Source organism: Narcine bancroftii, chromosome 12, assembly GCF_036971445.1.
Source record: "Narcine bancroftii isolate sNarBan1 chromosome 12, sNarBan1.hap1, whole genome shotgun sequence".
Lineage (NCBI taxonomy): Eukaryota > Metazoa > Chordata > Chondrichthyes > Torpediniformes > Narcinidae > Narcine > Narcine bancroftii.
The window spans coordinates 98,926,846-98,951,190 of record NC_091480.1 but is presented as its reverse complement, the minus strand read 5'-3'; the positions used below and the strand labels follow the sequence as shown (position 1 = coordinate 98,951,190).

Here is a 24,345-nt window from a genome sequence, read left to right as displayed (position 1 = left end):
TATAATTGGCCTAGATTTTTGTTTATTTGCACACCTAGGTATCTTATTGCCTGCGTTTGCCATCTGAATGGGGATTCCTCCTTAAATTTTGAGAAATCCGCGTTATTCATAGGCATTGCTTCACTTTTATTTACGTTTATCTTGTATCCCGACACTTCTCCATATTCCTTCAATTTCTTATATAGTTCTTTTATTGATAGTTCTGGTTCTGTTAAGTACACTATCACATCATCCGCAAACAGACTGATTTTATATTCCCTGTCTTTTATTTTTATTCCTTTTATATTATTATCTCTTCTTATCGATTCTGCTAGTGGTTCTATAGCTAGCGCAAACAATAATGGTGATAGTGGGCATCCCTGCCGCGTTGACCTGCTTAAGTTAAATTGCTTTGATACATGTCCATTTACTGTCACTTTCGCTAACGGTCCCTTATATAATGCTTTAATCCAATTAATATACTTCTCCGGTAAACTGAATTTTTGCAATACTTTGAACAAGTAATTCCATTCTACTCTGTCGAAGGCCTTCTCTGCGTCTAAAGCAACTGCTACTGCCGGTGCTTTATTTCCTTCTACTGCATGAATTAAGTTAATAAATTTACAAATATTGTCTGTTGTGCGTCTTTTTTTGATAAATCCAGTTTGGTCTAAATTTACCATTTTCGGTACCTGTTCTGCTAATCTGTTCGCTAATAGTTTAGCTATTATCTTATAATCTGTGTTTAGCAAAGATATTGGTCTATATGACGCTGGTGAGAGTGGATCTTTCCCTTGTTTTAGTATCACTGTAATTATTGCTGTTTTACATGAATCTGGTAAGTTTTGTGTCTCATCAATCTGGTTGATTACATCCAGGAGGGGCGGTATTATTAGGTCTTTAAATGTTTTGTAGAATTCTATTGGGAGTCCATCCTCTCCTGGTGTCTTATTATTTGGTAAATTTTTTATTATCTCTTGTATTTCTACTGTTCCAAATGGTTCTGTTAATTTATTTTGTTCCTCTATTTGTAGTTTTGGTAGTTCAATTTTAGTCAAAAATTCATCTATTTTCCCTTCTTTCCCTTCGTTTTCGGTTCGGTATAATTGTTCATAGAATTCTCTGAAGTTTTCCTTAATTTCTTTTGGATTATATGTAATTTGTTTGTCTTTTTTCCTTGTTGCCAATACCATTTTCTTAGTTTGCTCTGTCTTAAGCTGCCATGCTAGGATTTTGTGTGTTTTTTCCCCTAGTTCATAATATTTCTGTTTTGTCTTCATTATATTCTTCTCCACCTTATATGTTTGTAATGTTTCATATTTTATTTTTTTATCCGCCAATTCTCTTCTTTTGGTTGTATCTTCCTTTATTGCTAATTTTTTTTCTATGTTTATTATTTCCCTTTCCAACTGCTCTGTTTCCTGATTATAGTCCTTCTTCATCTTGGTTGCATAACTTATTATTTGCCCTCTAATGAATGCTTTCATTGCGTCCCATAGTATAAACTTATCTTCCACTGATTCCGTATTTACTTCAAAGTACATTTTTAATTGTTTTTCAATAAATTCTCTAAAATCCTGTCTTTTAAGTAGCATGGGGTTTAATCTCCATCTATACATTCTTGGAGGGATGTCTTCTAGCTCTATTGCCAATAACAGGGGTGAGTGGTCCGATAATAGTCTAGCTTTATATTCCGTTTTCCTAACTCTCCCTTGTATGTGGGCTGATAACAGGAATAGGTCTATCCTTGAGTATGTTTTATGTCTAGTCGAGTAGTATGAGTATTCCTTTTCTTTTGGGTTTTGTTTCCTCCATATGTCCACAAGTTTCATTTCTTGCATTGATTTAATTATAAATTTGGTTACTTTGTTCTTCCTGTTAATTTTTTTCCCCGTTTTATCCATATTTGGATCCAAATTCAGATTGAAATCCCCTCCTATTAGTATGTTCCCTTGCGTATTAGCTACCTTCAAAAAGATATCTTGCATAAACTTTTGATCTTCTTCGTTAGGTGAATATATATTAAGTAGATTCCAAAGCTCTGAATATATCTGACATTTTATCATAACATATCTCCCTGCTGGATCTATTATTTCCTCTTCTATTTTAAATGGCACATTTTTGCTAATTAATATAGCCACTCCTCTTGCTTTTGAATTATACGATGCTGCTGTTACATGTCCTACCCAATCTCTCTTTAATTTCTTGTGCTCCAATTCAGTTAAATGTGTTTCTTGGACAAATGCTATATCTATTTTTTCCTTTTTCAGTAAATTTAGTAGTTTCTTCCTTTTAATTTGGTTATGTATTCCATTAATATTTAGAGTCATATAGTTCAGCGTAGCCATTTTATATTTTGTTTATCTTCTCTTTCCGTTTTTCCATCATTACCTTTCCTCCTTTTCCATTTCTGTTTTCTTATTTTCAACTCTTTACCAGACAACATTCCTACAACATCCAACATTTTCCTTATTCTCCTATTTCTATCTTCTTTATCCCCAATCTCCCCTTCCCCTCCTGAGTTGCCCTTTATCCCTTGTCGGACAACCACATCTCCCCTCTCCATTTGGTCCATTCAGAAATCTGATGACAGACGGTGTTTTTGTAGCATTGGTTGTTCATCTTCAGTCTTTCACCTGATGTCATTTACGGACTCTGACAACTCACTGGAGAAGTCATTGCCGGCCATTCTTGGCTGAGTTGGCAAAATACTGCAGGTGTCAATCCACCAGAGACTTTAGGGTGTAAATTGAACTGGAACCACTGACACAGATTGGATCTTGTATGTACACTTCAACACCAACCATCTTTCCTCTCCGTTTCCAGTCCTGAAGCAGGGTTTCGATCTGAAACATCGACTACCAATTGCATGGATGCTGCCCTAATTCACTGAGTTCCACCACCAGCTCTGTTGCTTGCATGTACAAAATGCTGCCTTTCTAAAAGTTTCTCCATGTTCCACGATACTCAGATAAAGAAAGTGATAAATTAATTTGATTTCCTTGATCTATTTTTGAGTCAAAATTATTCATCGCAGTATTTCGTAAAAGAACTATGAACATAATCAGATAATATTCACCCATGCACTGTTTTACTATCTTTGCTCACACATTTAATTTAAATAGATTAGGATATATTACAAAGGTTAATTGAATATGTTTTGTACTAATGTTGTCAATTGGAACATTGTCATACATTTCTCTTTAAATGTTCCAAATGTTTTACTTTGTCATTTTCCATGGTTTCCAGAAGTTTTCTATTTATTTCTTTTGCCTGTTTGGTTAAATGCTAAATTTTAAATATTTTTACAAATAGGCTTCATTTGCCTGTGCCTGGAGAACCCTACTTCATTTACTGTCATTTGTGGATGCACAATTGGCGTCATGAGAAACAGGAAATGCTGGGGCTGTTTAACCAGGAAAGCAGTATCTGTGGGAAGGTTGGAGATGGCATTCAGGTTATTAATGTAGACGAGCTCAGAAGCTTGATATTTCTCCAAGTTGTTCACTGCTTCCTTCATCAATGCCCTAAAGGGCAGAAAAAGGGCACCATGGTTAGTGTAGCAGTTAGCGCAACACTACTACAGCACCAGTGATCAGGGTTCGAATCCGCTCTGTCTGTAAGGAGTTTGTACGTTCACCCTGTGACCACATGTTTCCTCCAGGTGCTCCAGTTTCAACCTAAGTTCCAAAGATGTGTGGGTTTAGTAGGCCAAACTTGGAGTATTGTGTGCACTTTTGGTCACCTAATTACAGGAAAAATATCAAGAAAATAGAAAGAGTGCAGAGAAGATTTACTAGGATGTTGCCTGGACTTCAGGAACTCTGTTCCAGAGAAAGGTTAAACAGGTTAGGACTTTATTCCCTGGAGTGTAGAAGAATGAGGGGAGATTTGATTGAGGTATTTAAAATGATGAGGGGGATAGACAGAGTAAATGTAGGGTGGCGTTTTGCATTGAAGATAGATTAAGAGTGAATGGGGAAGAGTTTAGGGGGAACTTCTTAAAACAGAGAGTGGTTGAACTTTGGAACAAGCTTCCAGCTGAGGTGGCGAATGCAGGCTCAATTTTAACTTTTAAGAAGAATTTTGACAGGTACATGGATGGGAGGAGAGTGGAGGGCTACGGACTGGGTGCAGTTCAGTGGAACTAGGCAAAAAAAAAACAAATTCTATGCTTAATTGGTCACATTGGTGTATTTGGGTGGCACTGGCTTGTGGATATTGGAACCGGGATTCAAGAGGATGCTGAGGGCAAGAAGGACTCCTGAAGAAGCTCAGACCCAAAAGGTTTCCTGATGGTATCGGAGTTTGGATCTGGAGCTCGGATTGCTGTTGATGTGAACAGGAATCTGTGCGACTGCAGAGCCTGTGGGAGCACTGGAGGCGAATCCACAGACTCAGTGTCTCTGAAGGGACTTCTTACTCCCATTGTTAAGGGCGGCAGGCAATGCTCATGGCATCTCTTTGCCTTACAACAGTCAAAAGGTGAAGCATATCATGTAAATTACATTTGTTATGTATTATAATGTGACAATAAAAAGGAATCTTTAAGACTTTAGGTGGGAAGCACATGTTACTGTGCTAAATCTTTAAAGAAAAATTAAATTAGGTTCCCCCATGTTTGGTACACTAAACAGGCACCATAGTTAGGGGTCTCCAAAGAAATGTCTAAATTAGGACAGTTTCACTTGAAGAAATCACTACCTGTTTTTTCCTCACATTTAACACCCAAGTTATGGGAGACGGTAACTATCTGTGATCTATTTCTGCACTTCTCCTCCAACCTAGAATAAAAATAAGTTTTTCCTTGTCCATGCTTTCCACCCCGCATGTTCAACAGACATGCTCTCTTCAATTTCTGCCATCTTCAGTAAGATTCCAATAGCAGGTACAATTCACCACCTCCCTTCTCTTTTGTAGCATTTGAAAAGACCATTTCCTCTGCTACCCACTGGACCAGCCATCTCCACCATCCCACCTTGTAACGTAACCACAGAAACTGCAACTCCTGGCCTTTGCCTTCATTCTTCTGTCCTCTTCAGGAACTCAACAGTCGTAGTTCACTTGTCATGGTTCTGAGTTAGTGTACTGCCTTTGATGTTCACAGTGCATTGGAGAAACCAAACACAAATCACGTAACCTCCCTGCAGACCACATCCATCTGTGGCTCTGTCCTGAAGGTTCCATGGTTGATCACTTCTCACATTCAGAGCATTTTGGCCAGTTGCATCACTGCCTAGGTCAGAGGTACCAAAGCTCAGGACAAGAAAAAACTCCAGAGAGTTGTAACTTGATCTGAGACATCACAGGCACCAGACTTCACTCCATCGAGGATGTCTGCAAGAGGCGATGTCTTCGGAAAGCAGCCTCTATCCTCAAGGACCCCCACCACCTAGGCCATGCTCTCTTCACACTGCTACCATTGGGAAAAGGTACAGGAGCCAAATGATGAGCACTCTGCGTCACAGGGACAGCTTCTTCCCCACTGCCATTAGATTCCTGAATGATCAATGAACCAAAGACACTGCCTCACTTTGACTTTTCGTGCATTATTTTTATTTATTGGTAAATAAAAACGCTTGGACTACGACGCTGCTGCAAACCAACAAATTTCATGACTTGTTCATGACAATTAATTTTTAATTCTCCACCTCACCCCTAGTCTGTCCTTTCTGTTTATGACTCCTGACACTATTCCCAACAATCCTTGGGGAACAGTGCCCCATCTCAGCACATTGCAGGCTTTGGAACTCAATGCTGAGTTAATCAATGTTGGATAAATAGCCTGTTGTTTTGAGTGGCCAGTTCTATGATAAGATCATCCACTTGTACCATTCATTCAGACTTTCTTAGCTCTGGAGATGCAATCTGATTGGATGAGCATTTCCGACAACCTCCTTTCCATCAAACTTCCAAATGGATCTCGCAAATCCAGCAAATCTCTTCTCTCCACATTCATTTCTCTCTATTTACTGATAAGCAACGAGCAACAAGCAACAATTTCCCTCGCTTACATAGCACCTGAACAACTTCAGTCTCCACCTCACCCTTCACCATCTCTGCAACTTGAGCCGTATTTGTTGCCTTACTTTTCTGGCTGCAGTGACTGACCTGACTGTTTATCTCACTGCAGACACTGCCTGACATTGCTTGGAGCATTTTAGAGAGTTATACACATAGAAACAGGCTCTTCGGCCCAAATTGAGTCTGCTCATTAAGTTCCCCACCTGAGAAGGTTCTATTTGCTTGTGTTGGTCCACAAACATTTCCTATCTATGTACCTGTCCAAACATTACAACGACATTCTCAAAAAAACACAAGGCCCTGCTACCACAAGTGCAGACCTGGAGAGAGCAGGGAGCGGAGACACAGCACTCCTCCGCTGGGTCCAACCACCTGGTCCAAATGGCGACAGCTCCATATAGGCTTCAAACAGCCTGTTAAAGGAGCCAGTGGTGTTTTCAATTAAAATCTTGCAGTTTCTGTGCCAAAGTTGGTGGTAACTATGCTCGCTCAGCAGTGGCCTCGAGGGGTTGCGTCTGAGATGATCTTCTTCACCTCTGACCAGTGACTGACAGAAATGGGTGGTTCCTCAAGTCTGATGGGTTAAAATGCCACTTAAACACATAACATAACATAACAATTACAGCACGGAAACAGGCCATTAGGCCCTTCTAGTCCGCACCGAACCAAACACCCCTTTCTAGTCCCACCTCCCTGCACAATGCCCATAACCCTCCATCTTCTTCTCATCCATATACCTGTCCAACCTTTTCTTAAATAATACAATTGACTCCGCCGCCACTATTTCTCCCGGAAGATGATTCCACACAGCTACCACTCTCTGAGTCAAGAAGTTCCCCCTCATGTTACCTCTAAACCTCTGCCCCTTAATTCTTAACTCATGTCCTCTTGTTTTAATCTTTCCTCCTCTTAACGGAAATAGTCTATCCACATCCACTCTGTCTATCCCTTTCATAATCTTAAATACTTCTATCAAATCCCCTCTCAACCTTCTACGCTCCAAAGAATAAAGACCCAATCCACATGCCAATCCACCCAAGGTTCCTTTATTGCCATGTAATAAATACAAAAATTATAATCTGAGTATCAGAGTTCACCCCAGGAAATGTTTTATTTTAACTTCTTTCAAACAATAGAGCAAGATTTACCTAAAGAAACTTATTCTGTTGAATTTGCTGAGACCATTTTGCTCAAGGACTCTCAAAATTCTCCTGCCACATCACAATACACACAATGGCCTTTTATTGTACATTAAGCTCACAAGTTATTACAGGCCCATCTCAAATGAAAACTAACTGCAGCAAAATCAATTTGTTTTACTAGATGCTTCAAGTACCATCCATTCACTTCAGCAATTCAGATTAGTATTTATACGGTATTTTTTAAAGGCAAGGCTGCGCAAGTTCTGTTTCTCTGGCTAAAATGTTTCGCAAACATCTTGCTTTACTCTGTTTCTGTGACATGTGAGGTATAAAATTACAAGTTCGTTTTCTTTAAATAAAAACTGTTTTACTGTCATTTCCACCAGAAGCAAGAACGTGAAGAAGCTCCAGTGTCTGCTCTTCCTTTTCACCCTCATTTGGCCACATGTTGACATAGAATCAGTATATAATAGTTCCCAGGATCAAGATACCTTATTAGTTTGTCGTTTTGTTGAAGATTATTAACAGACTTTGCCAGTTTTAGAATCCCTCTGCAGTAATCTGGGTGTTAATTGCAATCAGGCATTTTATTTAGGAATTAGTCTCATTGCCACATGTTTGTTTTCTGGAAATCATGCAAATATTATTGCATTGGAATAAAAGCAGTGCAATATTAAACAGAATCTGCTTTTTTCCTGAAGCGCCTCTTACAGTCAGAGAAAGAGAAGTAAAAGAGAGTTCCCACCCCCCAAAGTTATGAAATGTCCATGGATTAACTTCCAGTGCTCCCGTAGTCTTTCCAGCCACACAGAATCCAGACCAAATTATCGGCAACCCGAGCTCCAGATCCAAACCTCTGGTACCATCAGGAAAGTTTCAGCACCCTCACCACCCTCTTGCATCCCAGTTCTGATACCTGGTAGCCCTTCAATTAGCCTCGAGCCAGTCTCTAGCACTCCACAGCCTGGGGTGAATCCCTCGACTGCATTTGGCTGCAGTCTGCAGCCTCCGTGGGTTCCTCGCCTCACCAATAGCCCGCCTGTAGTCACTGTCCCATGGATCATCTCCCCTGCTTCTCTTTCTCAGACTGAGGGGTGCTTTCCCCATTTTCTGGTGTCCTGTGCCACTCCTCTGCCTTCCTAGAGTCATGGCTGCTGCCATTCATAGGCACTACCATCTTGGGCACAGACCCTGTGGTCACGGGATTTTTAACTCCATTTACAGTCCGTTTAAAGCCTGTACAGAGCTGACGACAGTCAGACTGGGTGGTTGGACCCTGCTAGAGTGCTGTGTCTCCGCTACCTGCTCTCCATGGGACTGCACCAGCAGCAGTGCTGCCATTACCACAGCTCAGTGCCTCCCTTTGATGCTGGGTCTGCCAACTGTTGACAATGTACAGCAATGATTTGGAAGGCAGCAAGTTTAAAGTTGCTGATGACACTAAATTGAGTGGAAAAGCAAATCAAACACTGGGACACTTGGAGCATTGTTTGAGCTGCTTCTACTCAGTTTTGTTGTAGTCTCAGCTATCAGGTAAATTTTGCAATTCACCCGAATGTGTGTAGAATTCCCTGCTTTGTTTGGCGCATGCAATGACATCTGCAAAATCAATTATTTTCTGACGGAAATTGCATCCCAAGGTTGTGACCTACAACTTTCAATATTACCTTACAATATAACAAATACAACACACAGGAAGTAGTTAATCCTGAATGTTTCAGACTTTGCCTCTGGGGTCATTCTTTATCAATTCCACCAGCCATTCTAATGTTTTAAATTTAAAATGTAAATAGATCACAGTAAGAGGCCCGTTTGGCCCACGAGCCTGTGAGCCTGTGTTGCCCAATTACCCTCGTATGTTTTGAAGAGTGGGAGCAATCTGGAGCACTCAGTGGAAATCAACAGAGACATGGGGAGAACATACAAACTCCTTACAGACAGCATTAGATTCGAACCCCGGTCCCGATCACTGGCATTGGAACAGCATTCCGCTAACCATGCCATCCAAATTTTCTGGTATTATTTCAATTCACTATCTCAAAACTATCAATGAGAATATGTTGTTTCCTGGATTGAAGCATTGGCCAAGATGGAGGGATCCATGCTTGACAACCCCAACCTTAGGAATGACCCCCACAGGGTAGGAGACCACAGCAGCAGAACAGTGAGGGGCTCAGTGGCCAAAGGACTCACACCAGGCCATGGGCTGCTGATGGCCAGATTGAGGGAACCACGTATCAGGACCGGTGTTCAAGGGAATGCTGAGAGCAAGCAGGGCTTCCAAAGGCCTCGGGTGTTGATAGCTTTTTCATCACATCGGGGTTCCAAACCATGGTCTGAGGAGGGTGACTTACATGCGTGGAACTTGGGTCCACCGCTGGTCCAGCCAGGAGGCCACGTGGCTAAGGAGGAGGTGGTGGTGGCCCAAAGTCAGGAAATGGTGACAGATTGATGATCGAGAGGCTGGTTGGGTGGTGCCAGAACAACTATCTTACTCTCAATTTGGCAGCATGGTTGGTGTAAATGTTAGCACAAAGCTGTTAGAGCGTTAGTGATCGGGTTCAGGGTTCAATCCCACACTGTCTGTAAGGAGTTTGTATCTTCTCCCTGGGTGTCTGCATGGGTTTTCCCTGGGTGGACTCCATTTCGAAACATACTAGGGGTTGTAGGGTAATTGGATGGTATAGGCTTTTGAGGCGAAAGGGTCTGTTACTGTGGTGTATGTTTAAATTTTTAAAAATAAATTAAAAAATGTTAAAAAACCAAGGAGCTGATGATTGGTTTTCAAAAGGAAAGGCAGGTTTGAATTGATGAGAAGGAGGTGGAGAGAGTCCGAACAAAAAACATGGCAGCAGTGCTGCTGTTCATGCTGTGGTGATACACCACTAGCTGACTGCAGGGGGCAACCTGTATACCTGCACGAAGAGACCTGGAGGACAAGGCAACAATCTGGCCGGCTGTCAATCAGCCAACCTGAATGGACCAAGCCCCACCCAGTCAGCTGCCAATCATCCTCCGTGATATAAGGTACATCCGGCCCCTCGAGATCAGTCTCAGAACTAGCACAGCTATTCTCACAGCCAGCTCTGTGGTAGTTTGTGTGGAATAAAGCCTGTTGAACAGACTGTATGTTTTTTGTCTGCTTTTCTGTTCGATAGCGCATCACACATGCAGACCCAGGAAAACAGGGAGCGCTGCTCTGAAGGGGTCAACTACTCAGTCCTCATGCCGGCAGCTTCAAACAGACTTTAAACAGCCTGTTAGTGGAGCCAACGGTGTTCATGTGTAAAATCCTGCAACCTTGGGTCTGTACCCAAGATGGCAGCACCTGTGCTTGGCAGTGGCCACAAGGCATTACAGACTCCGGGGGAACTGCAGACTGATGAAGGGCACTGGAAATGGAGAGGACATTCCCTGTTGGGAAGGGGAAGCAGAGGAGATGACTCACAGGGCAGTGACAATGTCAATGATGGACTCACCTAGGCTGCAGGCAACTTGTGGACGGGGGACCCGCACGGGCTGTGGGAGACTGGCTCATGGGAACCAGATATCAGAGCTAGGAATCGAGCTTCTGAGGCTACGAAGGATTCCCAAAGGGCCTCTGGCACTGAAGGCTTCCTGATTGTGTCAGAGATTTGGGTCCAGAGTTTTATCACTGATGAATTGGACAGGAGTCTCTGTGGTTGCAGAAGCTGCAGGAGCACTGGAGGTAAAGTCATGGGCACTTGGTGACTCTGAAGGGAATCACTTTTGCTTCTCTTTCTCTCTTACTATAATGGGCACCAGACGATGCTAATGCGACTCTTTGTCTGCTTACAAAAGTCAGAAGGCAATTTTGTGTAACATTAGTTTTGTGCTATTACATGACAATAAAGAAATCTTGAATCTTGAAACTTCAAGTTCCTGGGAATCAATATCTCTGAAAACCTTTCCTGGAGATAGTACATTGAGCCATTTGTAAAGAAGGCAAACTAATTACTTTATTTTCGATGGAGTGAGGAGATTTGGCATGTCATTGGATACTCTATCAAATATCTACAGGTACATTTGGAAAATATGCTGACTAATGGCATCACACCCTTGTTTGGTAACTCAAGTGTCCAGGAATGCAGAAAGTAGCAAATATAGCCAGGCCCATCACAGGCCCATCCATCCACTGCAGACATTTACATGAGGCACTGCCTCAAGAAGACAGCCAACATCATAAAGGATCCCCTTCACCCTGGTCAAAACGACTTCTCCATGCTCCCTTCGGGCAAAAGGTACAGAAGCTTTAAAACTAGCACCTTTAGGTTCAAGGTCAATATCAGTAAAACTAAAGAACTGATTCTGGACAAGGAAGAGGAAACCAGGAGAGCACAAACCAGTCCTCATCGAGAGGTCAGCAATGGAGAGAGAAAGAAACTTCAAATGTAATTATGAAGAAGGCTCACCAATGGCTCTATTTCATGAGGAGTTTGAGAAGGTTCGGTCCGTCACCAAAGACTCTTGCAAATTTCTACGGGTGGACTATGGAGAGCATTCTGACTGGTTGAATCACTGCCAATGCACAGGACAGGAACAGGCTGCAGAGGGTTGTGAACTCGGCCAGCACCAACATGGACATTAGTCCTCATTCTATTAAGGACATCTTTAAGATGTGATTCTTCAAGAAAGCAGCCTCTATTATCAAGGACCCTTTTCTTACTGCTTCCATTAAGAAGGAGGTACAGGAGTCAAATGGCACGTACTCAATATGAGAAAACAACTTCTTCCCCCTTCTCATCAGATTTCTGAATGGACAATGAACCAATGGTGCCTACCTCGCCTTTTTGTTTGCTATTTGCTTTAGTTATTTATTTAAAATCATATATTTACAAAGTTGTAATTTTTGCACCTTATTCTACACAATACAGCTGCCTTAAAATAGCTCATTTCATGCACACATGACAATAAACCTGATATTGAAGAAAAGTTTCTTTCCAACAGTTATCAGGCTCTTGATGTTCCCCTTGGTCTACTCATCGTGGACTCTCTGCACTATTAAAATTACTGTGAATATTTATCATCTATCTTATATATTTATTGCCTCAATTAATTTACTATTCGAGTTTTTCTGTATAAGTACCAGCTCGGCTGCAGCAAGTAAAATTTTGGTGCAGATGTGCTGTGTGTTTGACAATAAACTCGTGACCATTATGGATGGATACTCCAGGTCTCTGAAGGGCTCCCTTTTGCTTCAGTATCTCGTCTTGACAGAGGTGCTGGACTAGTGCCAACTTGTGTACCTTTTCTAGACAGAATAAGTAAAACACATTTGGAGGGTTTTTTTTGTGCATGGCATCTTCCTCCTGTACCTTGATTTTGAAATTGACAATTTATTTGTGCAGGCAACAAGTAATTAAAGAGCAATGAAATGGAGGCAGACCAATATCTCCAGAAGATGCTGATATAACCCAGCAAGCCAAATGAGAAGAACATTCACATTTAGAAACCATTCCAAGACATCCGTGGAGTCTTATCAAAATACTTTTGACACTAACCCACTGAAAGAGACATTAGATCAGGTACAAAGACATGGCTGTTAATGGCCTTCCCGAAGGGGAAGGAAGAGTAGAGACCCTGAGAGGTGTAGGGAGGATGTTCCAATACACAAGAGCCAACAGTGGAGCAATTAAAACCAGAGCTGACCAAGGGACCAGGAGTAATGGGGTGATGTAACAGTTGGAGACATCAAAGCAATAGGGAAGGGAAAGGCAGGGGAAGAGTTTGTCAATACACAAATGTGCTGGAAAAACTCAACAGGTCACGCAACATCCATAGGAAGTAAAGGAAAAATGGACATTTCAGGTCAATGAAATGATCTCCCAGTCTGCATTCAGTCTCCCAGTGTAGAGGAGACCACAACAGGAGCAAGCACCAGATGTAGTAGATGACCCCTGCAGGTTCACAAGTGAAGTGTTGCTTCATTTGGAAGGACTGCATGGGGCCTCGAATGATGGTGAGGGAGGAGGTGACACAGGGGAGTGGGGTGAATTAAGCAAGTTAGGCCATGGCCAGCAGAACTTTTAATGAATTGATACAACAGCATAGATGAGGTTTCCAGTTGAACTGAGGCACTTGTGGAATTTGTTGATAATCATGATGCCTTACAGTGGGCTTGGATATGTGTAAGATGAGGGACCACCCATCAATGATGGATCAGAGAAGAGAGTTCCAACGTTCAAGTTCCTGGGAGTCCATATTTCAAAAGACCTCTATTGGAGCCAGCACATCAAGACAACAGCGAAGAAGGCATACCCATGCCTCTACTTCCTAAGGACTTCAAACAGATTTGGCAAGTCATCAGATACTACATCAAACATTTGCAGGTGCACAGTGAAAAGTATACTGATTGGTTGCATCACAGCCTACTTTGGTAATTCAAGTGCCCAGGAACGCAGAAGGTACCAAATATAGCCAGGTTCATCACAGCCTCTGACCTCCCATCCATTGAAGACACCTCCTCAAGAACTCTCATCACCCAGGTCACAATCTCTTCTCACTGCTACCTTCGGGCAGAAGGTACAGAAGCCTGAAGGCCAGCTTCTCTAGATTCGAGAACAAATTTTCTCCTTTCATGATGTTGAAGTAGAGTTAAAGCTGGTACAACCAGGGTGGTCTAAAAGAGAACAATGATGTTGTATAGGAATAATCCTCCAGTCCTGTGAGAAATCTGGGATTAGCAGGACTGCTAATCTACAGAGCCAACTCACCAGAAACAAGATGGACACATAGCGTCGGTACAAACCCCAACCTAATTGTTCCTTTCAATATGTTGCACGCTCCCTGCTATTCCGTGTTCTGCTCAATTATTGGTCAGCTGAAAGAACAAATTCTGCATGATCACAGACACCATGGAAACCAGATACTCTCATGCTTATATCAAGAGAGAGTCATCCTGACTTTCTACACATTCTGCAAGCAGGTGCCTGTTACTGCAAGAATAAATCCACGCTTGGGACTTGCATCCAATGAAATGGTGTGAATTTAATTTTGGTAAATTTAAAATGTAAAAACCTATTTCACACAGGAAACTAATTCAGATCCATTAACCAGGGACAAATTGAAAATTGCAACTGTGTGTTTGCAGAGAGTGGACATTAATGTAGCTGGATTTGTAAACTCCTGCGTAGCTGTGGAATCAAATCAAAAGGAAGCAGGGATAGGATTGCAGAGTGACTCCAGTGGTGATGCTGTGTAATGAGGTGTACCACTAGCTCAGAAGGGACAATGATTTGCCCATTTGCTGCAGGTACGTTCATGCTCCCTTGCACTTTTTCACCTTCACCTTCCTTCACTCCATCATGGTGAACAGCCAGTGCCAACACAGGCATCAGTCTCCAATCCATCAAAGACATTTACAAAAGGTGGTGCCTCTATCTTAAAGGACCCCCACCATCCAGGACATACCCTCTTCACTCTGCTACCATTGGGAAAGAGGTACAGGAGCCTGAAGATGAACATCCAGTGGCATCGCTGATATCCAGTCCAAATTTGCTGTTGAATCAAAGTCCTCCCCTGCTTCTGGTTAGGTACTTGGTCAACCAGTAATACAGAAGGTTCAAATTCTCCCCCAGTGACCAGAATCTTCTGTAAGGAAGGCAGACATGGACAACTGTGGAATGTCCATCTCTGAGGGCTGAGCCTGCACTTTTAGGACCCATAATGAGGTACAGTGAAGAATATATGGGGCTGACCACCCTGCTATGATGTGTAAGAGAGATTGGAGGGGACTGACACCTTCATAATGTTTCAGGCCTTTGTGTTATAGAGTCTGACGTTCCTCATAGTTGCCAGGTCTGGACACAACCTGGGGAATGAACGTGGAAAATCTCGAGGCTTCATATATTCTGGCTAGAGCCCTTCTGTAGAATATCCCTGTGATAGTACAGATCTATCACCAATGTACATAGTGTATATAGTTACTGTATCTAGACTGTGCTTACAGCGATTGGCTGAGAGCTAAGCCACACCTATTGTTTGGGCCTTAAAGGGTTGTGTCCCTAGCCAGGTCGGATCATTCCGGACTGGTCGGCCACCTGTGAAGAGCTCCGGTCTTTTGCTAATAAAAGCCTTGGTTTGGATCAACAAGTCTTTGGTTCTTTCGACGAGCTCTACAATCCCTACTCTTAAGTTAAAACTGTGCAACATGCCATTTGTTCCAAGTTTGATCAAGTTTTTTTTGGCAGATCTTAAAATCCTCTAAAAACACAGTTAAAAAAGAAAAGTATGCTTGCAGGAAAGAGAAATGCAAAAAGGGCAGCTAATGGGATATTAAGAAAACAATGAGATGTTAAAGTCAGCCCACGCTGTAATAAAGCAAACAGCAGAAAACAGCAGAACCAATTAAGTGTACAACAATTTCTTTATTTAACCTTGGTAATACTAACAGAAGTGATGGATGATAAAAGAAAGAGTTTAATAACTCGTTCTCGACACTGAACCCCAATCAAAGCATCGGAGTGTTCATTGTACTTTTGTACACCTTTGAGCAGGGGTTTGCGTGGGACCCTTACAAGTTTCACGCACCTGGCAATTTTGTGTTTACAATAACATGTTCCCCTGTGGTGTTTGCAAATGTCTAGGAAATCCATCTGTTCTACGCACTCCTCAGTGGCCGACTATTTACTGTGTATCTCCTACGTTGGTTTGACCTCCCAAAGTGAAATACTTCACACTTGCTGTTTTCAGCCCATTTTACCAGTTGGTCCAGTTCCCTGTGAAAGCTTTGGCGGGGTCTTCCTTACCGTCAACTACATCACTAAGGTTTGTATTACTTGCTGATGAAGTAAGAGACAGTAGTGGTGTACTTGTTTGGACTATAGGATTGGTGTGGATCACTGGGCTGTTTGAATCTACCATTCACTTCAAATGCATTTCATTCAGTGCCTTAAGCTTTAGATAAGTGAGTAACAGGATCAAAGGCAGAACTCAGCACAGGAGTACTAACTGCATGGTTAAGATGAGGCTTCCCATGAAGTGACCACCATCACTGAAGACAATTATCAGTCAATATGATTCACTCCACGAGATATCGGAGTATTACTCAGCAGGCTGGAGCATCGTGCCGTCCCCTCACCACAGCCAACTTTTAGATGCCAGAACTGGAGCCTTAAGCCAGGCTTTGGAAGAAGAGTTAACATAAGGACATCTACCCAACAATAGCACAGGCTTGTCTTCTCCAAAAGTAGGAAACAAATCCAGACAATTGAAGTATTACGTTCAGTTCAGGTCACCTCATTGCATGAAGGATGTAGATGCTTTAGAGTGATGGCAGAGAAGAGTAACCAGGATGTTGCCTGGATTAGAGAACATCATTTAAAGCAGTGGTTCTCAACTATTTTCTTTCCACTCACATCCCATTTTAAGTATTCCCTAGGCCAGAAGTGCTCTGTGATTAGTAAGGGATTGCTTAAGGTGGTACGTGGGTGGAAAGAAAAAGATTGAAAACCATAGTTTTAATCGTCCCTCATTGACTCGTTATGTGCACGGTTTCATAACTCCCAAGGAAATGGGCCAATGACCATTTTTCTCAAGTAAAATATTTCAGTAACAATTGGGTCTAAAGCTTCCCTTCCCACCCACTTACCACCTTAAGAAATCCCTTAGATATCACAGAGCACCGATGGCATAGGGATTACTTAAAGTGGTGCGTGAGTGGAAAGAAAAAGGTTGAGAACCACTGATTTAGACTCTTCTCGCTGCATGGCTGGATCATCTGTACATGACAACCAACTCTCATAGTTACATAACTCCCTGTTACAATAATCATGGACAGCTCCAACACTACATAAGGATGGTGCTCTATTGCAAAGTCATTCTTGTTTTGCTCCAGGATAACACCTATTGCAGATTTGTTTTACGAAATCCCTGTTCGGCTGCAGCAATTACAAATGAGAACCAAAGAACCATAGAGCACTACAGCACAGAAAAAGTACCATCAGCTCATCTAATTCTGTGCATAATTTTAGTCCATAGGTACATTGTATATGATGATAAACTCACAATCAGCAAATTTCTTGAATTTGTTCTGCAGGCAGTGATGGTCCACCCTGACTGTGAGCCCCTGATCGAGATCCTGTTGGCAGAGGAAACGTGCCTTTCAGATGTCTCAACCCTCCATCCAGAAGACGACTCCGGTGAGTGAAATATTGAAGCTCAAGAAAGGACTTGTCTCTGTGAGGACTTTCAGTAAAGCAGAATGGGATTTGTTCTGAATGTTTCATCTCCTTCGATTGTCAAGGAAGTGACCAGGCTGACCAACTCCTGTTCACCTATCTGGGTACAAAAATTTCAACACAATTCCTCATGAAGTGAGGTGATTAAATTTAATTTTAATTTAGAGATACAGCACAACTGACACATGAGCCCGCGCTGCAAATACCTATTTGACCAATTAGCCTCTTAACATCATAAATCTTTGGAATGTGGGGAGGAAACCAGAGCGCATGGAGGAAACCCACGTGGCCATGAGGAGAACGTATAAACTCCTTACAGACAGCGCTGGATTCGAATCTGGGTCTCGTGTGCCCCTATTTATTGAATAACATTTTCATTATGTTATCATTATGTCAAATCACACATCATGGGGATACTTTAGCAAATGTCCTGGATTAGTTCTTATATTAAAAATTATGAGGGGCGGGTCAATTAACGTAGCGGTTAGAGTGATGCTATTACAGGGAAGAAGGATACATTTCAGACTGGAACCTCTTGAGAGAACTGTGGAGAAGGAGCATCAAATATATCCCCAACATTTAAGCTGTTTGGTAGTCAGGAGGAATGGGGAGGGGTCTGGAGGGGTGGTGGTAAGGCCGATTAGGTCAGCGGTAACTCTACTGAATGGTGGAGCAAGCAAGAGGGGGGGGGGGTCAGTTGTTTTACTCCTGCTCCTATCTCTTATGTTCTTTCCTCCCAGTTTATTTCAAGTGAGTTGTAAATTTCTTTCTCTTGTTCCCATGTTTTACCTCAAACTGGTTAAACAAGAAAGTCTGCTGGTGGTGGGGTCGAGGGCAAAACACAAACGTACTGGAGAAACTCAGTAGGTAAGACAGCGCCTATAGGAAGTAAAGGAGTTATTCCTATGGATGCTGAACGACCTGCTGGGTTTCTCCAGCACACTCGTACATTGTTATCTAACTTCCTCTGCTACTCTTTCTCTAATGCCTTATCCTTCTCTCCCCCAACTCAGGATGTCACTCCATGTGGGACAACCTCTCCTGCTGGCCAGCTTCAGCTACTGGAGTGACCGTGGTTCTTCCTTGTCCCAGAATTCTCCTGCAGTTCACAGACCAACCAGGTGAGACATCAGATTTGAGAGCATGTGATAACTCTTTACAGTTCTCCATGGATTGGCTGACTGGCAGGAGGTAGAAAGGGGCCTTTCTGGATGACTATCGGTGACCAGTGGTGTTACAGTGCTGGGGCCATTTCTTCTCAGGTTGTAGGTTAATGATTTGGATGATGGAATTGATGCCTTTGTGGCCAAATTTGCGGACGATACAAAAATCAGAGGAGAGAAAAGTTATGTTGAGTCTACAGAAGGACTGAGACAGGTTATGACATTTGGCAAGGAAATGACAGATGGAATGCAGTGTAGCAAGTACACGATCACGCTCTTTGGTAGAAAGAATAAAGTGTAGACTATTTTCTAAAAGGGCAATGAGTCCAAAAATTGAAGGGGCAGTTGGACTCCCTCAAAGTTGGTACTAGGGAAGGCAAATGCAATTCTAGCAATCATTTTTAAAGGGATACAATATAAAAGCAGAGGTGTAATGTTGAAGCCTTGTAAGGCATTGATTAGTCCACATTTGAAGAATTGTGAGCATGTCTGGGCTCCTTACCTAATGAAGGATGTGTTAACGTTGGAGATAGTGCAGAGGAAGTTTACTAGAATAACCCCTGGAATCAAAGGGACATTTGATGGTTCTGGGACTGTACTCACTGGAGTTTAGAACAATGAGGAGGATCTCAATGAAAGCTATCGAATACAGAAAGGACTGGATAGAGTAGACATGGAGAAGATGTTTCCTGTGGTGGGGGGAGTCTGAGACCAAAGGGCACAGTCTCAGAATATAAAAATGTCCCTTTAGATTAGAGATGTGGAGGAATTTCTTTACCCAGGGGATGATGAATCTTTGGAATTTGTTGCTGCAGACGACTGTGGAGGCCAGTCATTGGGGATATTCAAGATGAAGGTAGGAAGGGATCAAGGAGAAGTTAAGAAAATGGGATTGAAAAGGATACTAAATAAGTCCTGATTGGCCAAATGGCCTAATTCCAATCCTATGTCATGGTGTATCATGTGAATTGCGGTCACCGTGACTTAAGAACTTGGAGAAAGTTAGTGGAAGTTGGAATGGGTATTTTACACCATACCAGTGTATTAAATACCAAATTCAAAGTTTGGGTGAAGTGGACTGAAGGAGTGAGAGAAGCTTTAGCAGGATGTTGTCATAACTTCAGGAACTGAGTTGCAGGGAAAGATTAAACAGATTAGGACTTTATTTCCTGGAGCGAAGGGGAGATTTGATAGAGGTATACATAATGATGAGGCGTATAGATAGAGTAAATGCAACGAGGCTTTTTCCATTGATGATAAGTGAGATACAAACCAGAGGTCATGGATTAAGGGTGAAAGGGGAAAGGTTTAGGGGGAACATTAGGGAGAATAGTGAGAGTGCGAAATGAGCTGCCAGCTGAAGTGGTGAATGATGGCTCATTTTTACCATTTAAGAGAAATTTGGACAGTACATTAATGGGAGGCCTATGGTCCAGGTGCAGGCCAGTAAGATGAGGCAGAATAATAATTTAGCACAAACTAGAAGGTCAAAGGGCCTGTTGTCTCTGCTGTAATGTTCTATAGAACAACTGTAAAGGGAATTGTCTCCTTTTCTGGGGGGTTTCTGCAATCAGAAATACTTCCATCATTTTGAAAGAATAATCAAGACTCTTTTATTGACAAAAGATGTAAACATTGCTTTTCTCTGCTTGCCCTGTAAAGACCCACAAAGAGGCACCATCTTCAAGGCAAGAAAGAGAAGCAAGGAAGGATTTATCTCAAGTCGAGTGTGAGGATGAGGAGAAGTGCAGCAGACTACATTCTCCATTCTCTACGTATCTTGCTTGTCCAGGTTAACGGACTTTGAAAGTTGAACAGAAAGCTCAGTCAATGCAGCTTTCTCTGAAAACGGGCTTCCCTTACTCTACCCTCCTGTGAAATATGGAGACATGCCAAAGAGGACAGGGACCCAGGAGACTTTCCAGACCCTTGAGCCCCTTCACTTCTGTGGACACTGAGTTTAGGCTGTGGGAAACTGGTAAAGCGCCACCGTTTACCCAATGAATGAAGGTGGAACAAACTCTTTTGTCAATTAAAGATAGTTAACCAATGTTTTGGGCTTGAGCCCTTTGTTGGTTATCTATCTTTTGGCTCACACCTTAAGTGTTGGTTAGACTATCAGACGTAGGAGCAGAAATAGGCCATTCAGCCCATTGATTCTCCCCACCATTTAATCACGAGCTGATCCATTTCCCCACTCAGCCCTTCTGCCTGGCCTTCTCCCCAAAATGTTTGATGCCCTGGCTAAACAAGAACTTATCAATCTCTGTCGTAAATACACTCAATGATCCAGCCTCCACAACTGCCTGTGGCACAAATTCCATAGATTTACCATCCTCTGGCTGAAGAAATTTCTACGCATCTCTATTCTAAGCGAACACTCTTCAAACCTGAAATTGTGCCCTTTTGTCCTCGACTCTCTCACCATGGGAAACAACCATTCTACATCTACACCGTCCATGCCTTTCAACATTCAAAATGTTTCAATGAGATCCCCACTCATTCTTGTGAATTCCAACGAGTACAGGCCAAGATCTGTCAAACACTTCTCATATGAAAACTCTTTCATTCCTGGAATCATCCTAGTGAACCTCCTTTGAACCGTCGACAACATCAGCAAATCCTTTCTTAAATGAAGAGCCCAAAACTGCTCACAAAACACCGTGAGGTCTCACCAGGGCCTTATAAAATCTCAACATCACATCTCTGCTCTTATATTCTATTCCTCTTGAAATGAACGCCAGCATCGCATTTGCCTTCTTCACCACCGTCTCAACATACATTTACCTACAGGCTATCTTACATGAGCACTCCCAGGTCATATGTATTTTAGGGCTAAGGCTTGAGAGGTTGGTTAGGTATCTCTATCTTTGCTATATGAAGTACCCTGTGTGATCGATGAGGTTCTCCAGTGTTGTTTTTACTAAAATCACTTTCCATGTTTCACCCACTTTTCAATTGGCTTGTATACCTTTGCTTCTGAAGAGTCCCTGTAGGATGCAAATCTGTCAAGAAGTCCAGTGGTCAGGTAACCTGACCTGGTTAGCTTTTTTTGGAGTTTGATGCCAAGCAGAAGTCCATGACCTACCCTGGGAAATATCCAGCAAGGGAAGCAAGGGGATAGGGAGTGCTCCACAGGGGACCAAGAGACCGAGGTCTCAGCTCATTGAAGCATTTTCCCTGGATGGACGCATTGGTTTATTATCAATGTGTACCAAGAGATATAATGAAAAGATTTGCATACCATTCGAAGGCTCACAAAGAGTACCACATGTCACCTTGTAGAAAAAAAGAGAAAGAAAAGACAGGCCCTTCAGCCCTTTGGAGACAGGGAACTGTCAAGGATGAGACCACCTCCTCCGAGTTAGTCACCGCTGCCGGCCCCCTATCCAGCTGCCTGCTCTCCATTGCATCTCCGCGACACCTAGTCCCAATTTGCATTGGCATTGGAGGGGGCGACGTCAGGGGGAGAGACCTCAAGCCATCACGCACAAGGAGTCTCTTCGTCTAGTCACCTTCGGCTCATCCCTGGCTGGCCCCGTCCGTGGATGTCGATCACATGCTGTTCATCTTGGATCACAGTGATCAGTGATCAGATGAGTCCGGTCTTTACTGAAACTCCAAACACAGGTATTTTCAGCAAGGATGTTCCTGACTAATAATAAACAGCAGAAAGGTGCAACCTCAGAGCATGGCCTACTTCTGTCCTAGTTCTGACACATTTCCCAGGGAGGGGACAGGGGGGAGGTGGTTTGTGTTGAATTAAACACATGCAGGTGCAGAGTTCGAGTGCAATACTCAAAAGTGCTGGAGAAACTCAGCAGGTCATGCAGCATCTCTGGGAAGTAAAGGTAACCAATGTTTCGTGGTAAAACACAGAAGTCTGCAGACTTTGATTGTAATAAAAACATATAAATACTGGAGGAACCCAGCCAGTCTTTTCAGTGCTCATAGGAGACAAAGACATTATCTCGGACGTTTCAGGCCCGAGTCATTCTTCAAGGAAGAAGCAGAATGAGCCAGAAGCAGGAAGTCTCAGAATTCAGACAGCGCCAGCTGGGGAAGGAACCCAGACCAACACAAGTGTTCATTGGGTATGATAAGGGACAGGGTAGAATTTATCATGTTTGTGTAAAAGGAGACAGGGAAGGGAGAGACGGAGGTGGGGGAAGGCAATGGGGGAAGTCATAGGAGATTGCTTGGTTGAGCATCTCAACTCTGATCCAGTAGCCACCCATTTCAATTTCCAAACCCATTCCCTTCCTGATATGTATGTCCATGGTCCTTATGCACTGCCAGACTGAGACAACTCACAAATTTGAGGAACACCCCCTCGTATCCTGTCTGGGCACCCTCCAACCAGATGGCATTAATATTAACTTCTCTGGCTCTTGTTAAACCCTCCCCCCTCACTTCTTCCCCTGTCACCGTTCCCTAGTTCTGTCTGTGCCTTCAGGCAGCTGTGGAAGCGAGGTCATTGGGGGTATTTAAGGCAGGGATTGGCAGGCATTTGATTAGTTAAGGCAGCAAGATTACAGGGAGAAAGCAGGGGAGTGGAGCTGAGTGGGTGCATGGATCAGGTCATGATAGAATGGCAGAGCAGACTCAATGGGGCTACTTCTGCTCCTATATTTTGTGAAAGCAGTTTTGAAAAGGCGTGGGAAGCGATAGGCTTCATGACAATCTGGCACAAAATATTCGGGAGAATATAAAACAAAATGGAAAGAATGTCTCTCAATGCTTTAGCCTTGTCCCAGTAGGAGCACTTCACAGGAGGCCAAGGGGATAATCATTGCTTCCTCGATGCACTTGAGCACCAGTATGCTTTCAATCTTGCATTATAATGCAAAGACACATCTCCTCCACGGGCATTCATTAAGGAGTTGATTCAGAACGCTCATCATGGCTTTTATTTTTGGGCACCATTTTGACAATGTTTGTATCAACTCTTCCTTTGAGCAATATTTGCTGCAGCGATTCACACAGAGTTAAACATAGATGAACAAAGCACATCCCGAGAGATCAGACTCTTGGCTAATTTAACTTAGTGGGACATTCTCCAAATTCCCAGCCATCTACTGGGAGCTCCAGGCTTGTAGCCCACAAGCACCACTTTCCTGCTCCACAACGAGAGCTGAGCGCTACCCTTCTGACCTGTAATAAGAATAATGAGGTTATTGTCATGCACAGAAGTGAAGTACACGTGTGCACTAAAGTTCTTACTTGTAGCAAAACAGGTACTTTGTTAAAAGTACAACAAACTACAATAGAATAAATTAAATTAAAAATGCAAATTATCAGTGGGTGGGGGGGGGGGTTTGCGGGAGGGCGTCTAGAGGGAACTCTGCAAAATCTGTCTGCCAATTCAGTGCAGTTCACAAAGACTGCTGCTCCTCTTTGAGGTGTGTCTTTGAATTAAACATTAACCCAACAACCATGTAATATTTTGAAGAGGAGATGAAGGTTTCTTCCATCTCCCTTAGTTAATATTTCTTCCTCAAAAAATTATCTCAGGAACAAATGTCATCCTTACATTGTATATTGTTGTCTGGAGAGCTCCTCCATTCCTTGAGTATTACTCCAGTCCTGTACTGTACAACGCAAAATGGATTGTTATTGCTGTTTGCTGTACAAAATCTGCTGGCTGCAAGGTGTATCTTGGAGGCTACTAAAATATCCTGAATTGGTGAAAGGAGCTACAGAAATGCAAATTATTCTTACTAATGAATAAACTATCAACATGTACCTTTTCATTTCTTCCTTATTCCTCCAAATATCTGGACCAACCCAATACCTGAGCAGTCTGGATTTTAGATTTTTTACTGTATTTACTTTAAA

General features: G+C 42.6%; 1 protein-coding gene and 1 long non-coding RNA gene across 11 annotated transcripts in view; one reads left to right on the top strand and one right to left on the bottom strand.

Moving 5' to 3' along the window:
- LOC138746752 (uncharacterized) overlaps nucleotides 1-24,345 on the bottom strand; it is a 96,274-nt gene that overhangs the window by 4,675 nt on the left and 67,254 nt on the right. For 8 of the 10 annotated variants that reach the window (XR_011347105.1, XR_011347099.1, XR_011347097.1 and 5 more), the window contains one exon: nucleotides 17,172-17,444. This is a non-coding gene — a long non-coding RNA (uncharacterized lncRNA). Of the gene's footprint in view, nucleotides 1-17,171; nucleotides 17,445-23,350; nucleotides 23,662-24,345 lie in introns of those variants that run through there. The other 2 variants (XR_011347104.1, XR_011347106.1) reach the window with 1 other exon arrangement.
- LOC138746751 (vasoactive intestinal polypeptide receptor-like) overlaps nucleotides 17,208-24,345 on the top strand; it is a 46,318-nt gene continuing 39,180 nt past the window's right edge. The window contains exons 1-2 of the mRNA XM_069905125.1: nucleotides 17,208-17,305; nucleotides 18,358-18,465. Coding sequence (XP_069761226.1) covers nucleotides 17,209-17,305; nucleotides 18,358-18,465 — 205 coding nt within the window. The 5' untranslated portion in view covers nucleotide 17,208. The remainder of the gene's footprint in view (nucleotides 17,306-18,357; nucleotides 18,466-24,345) is intronic.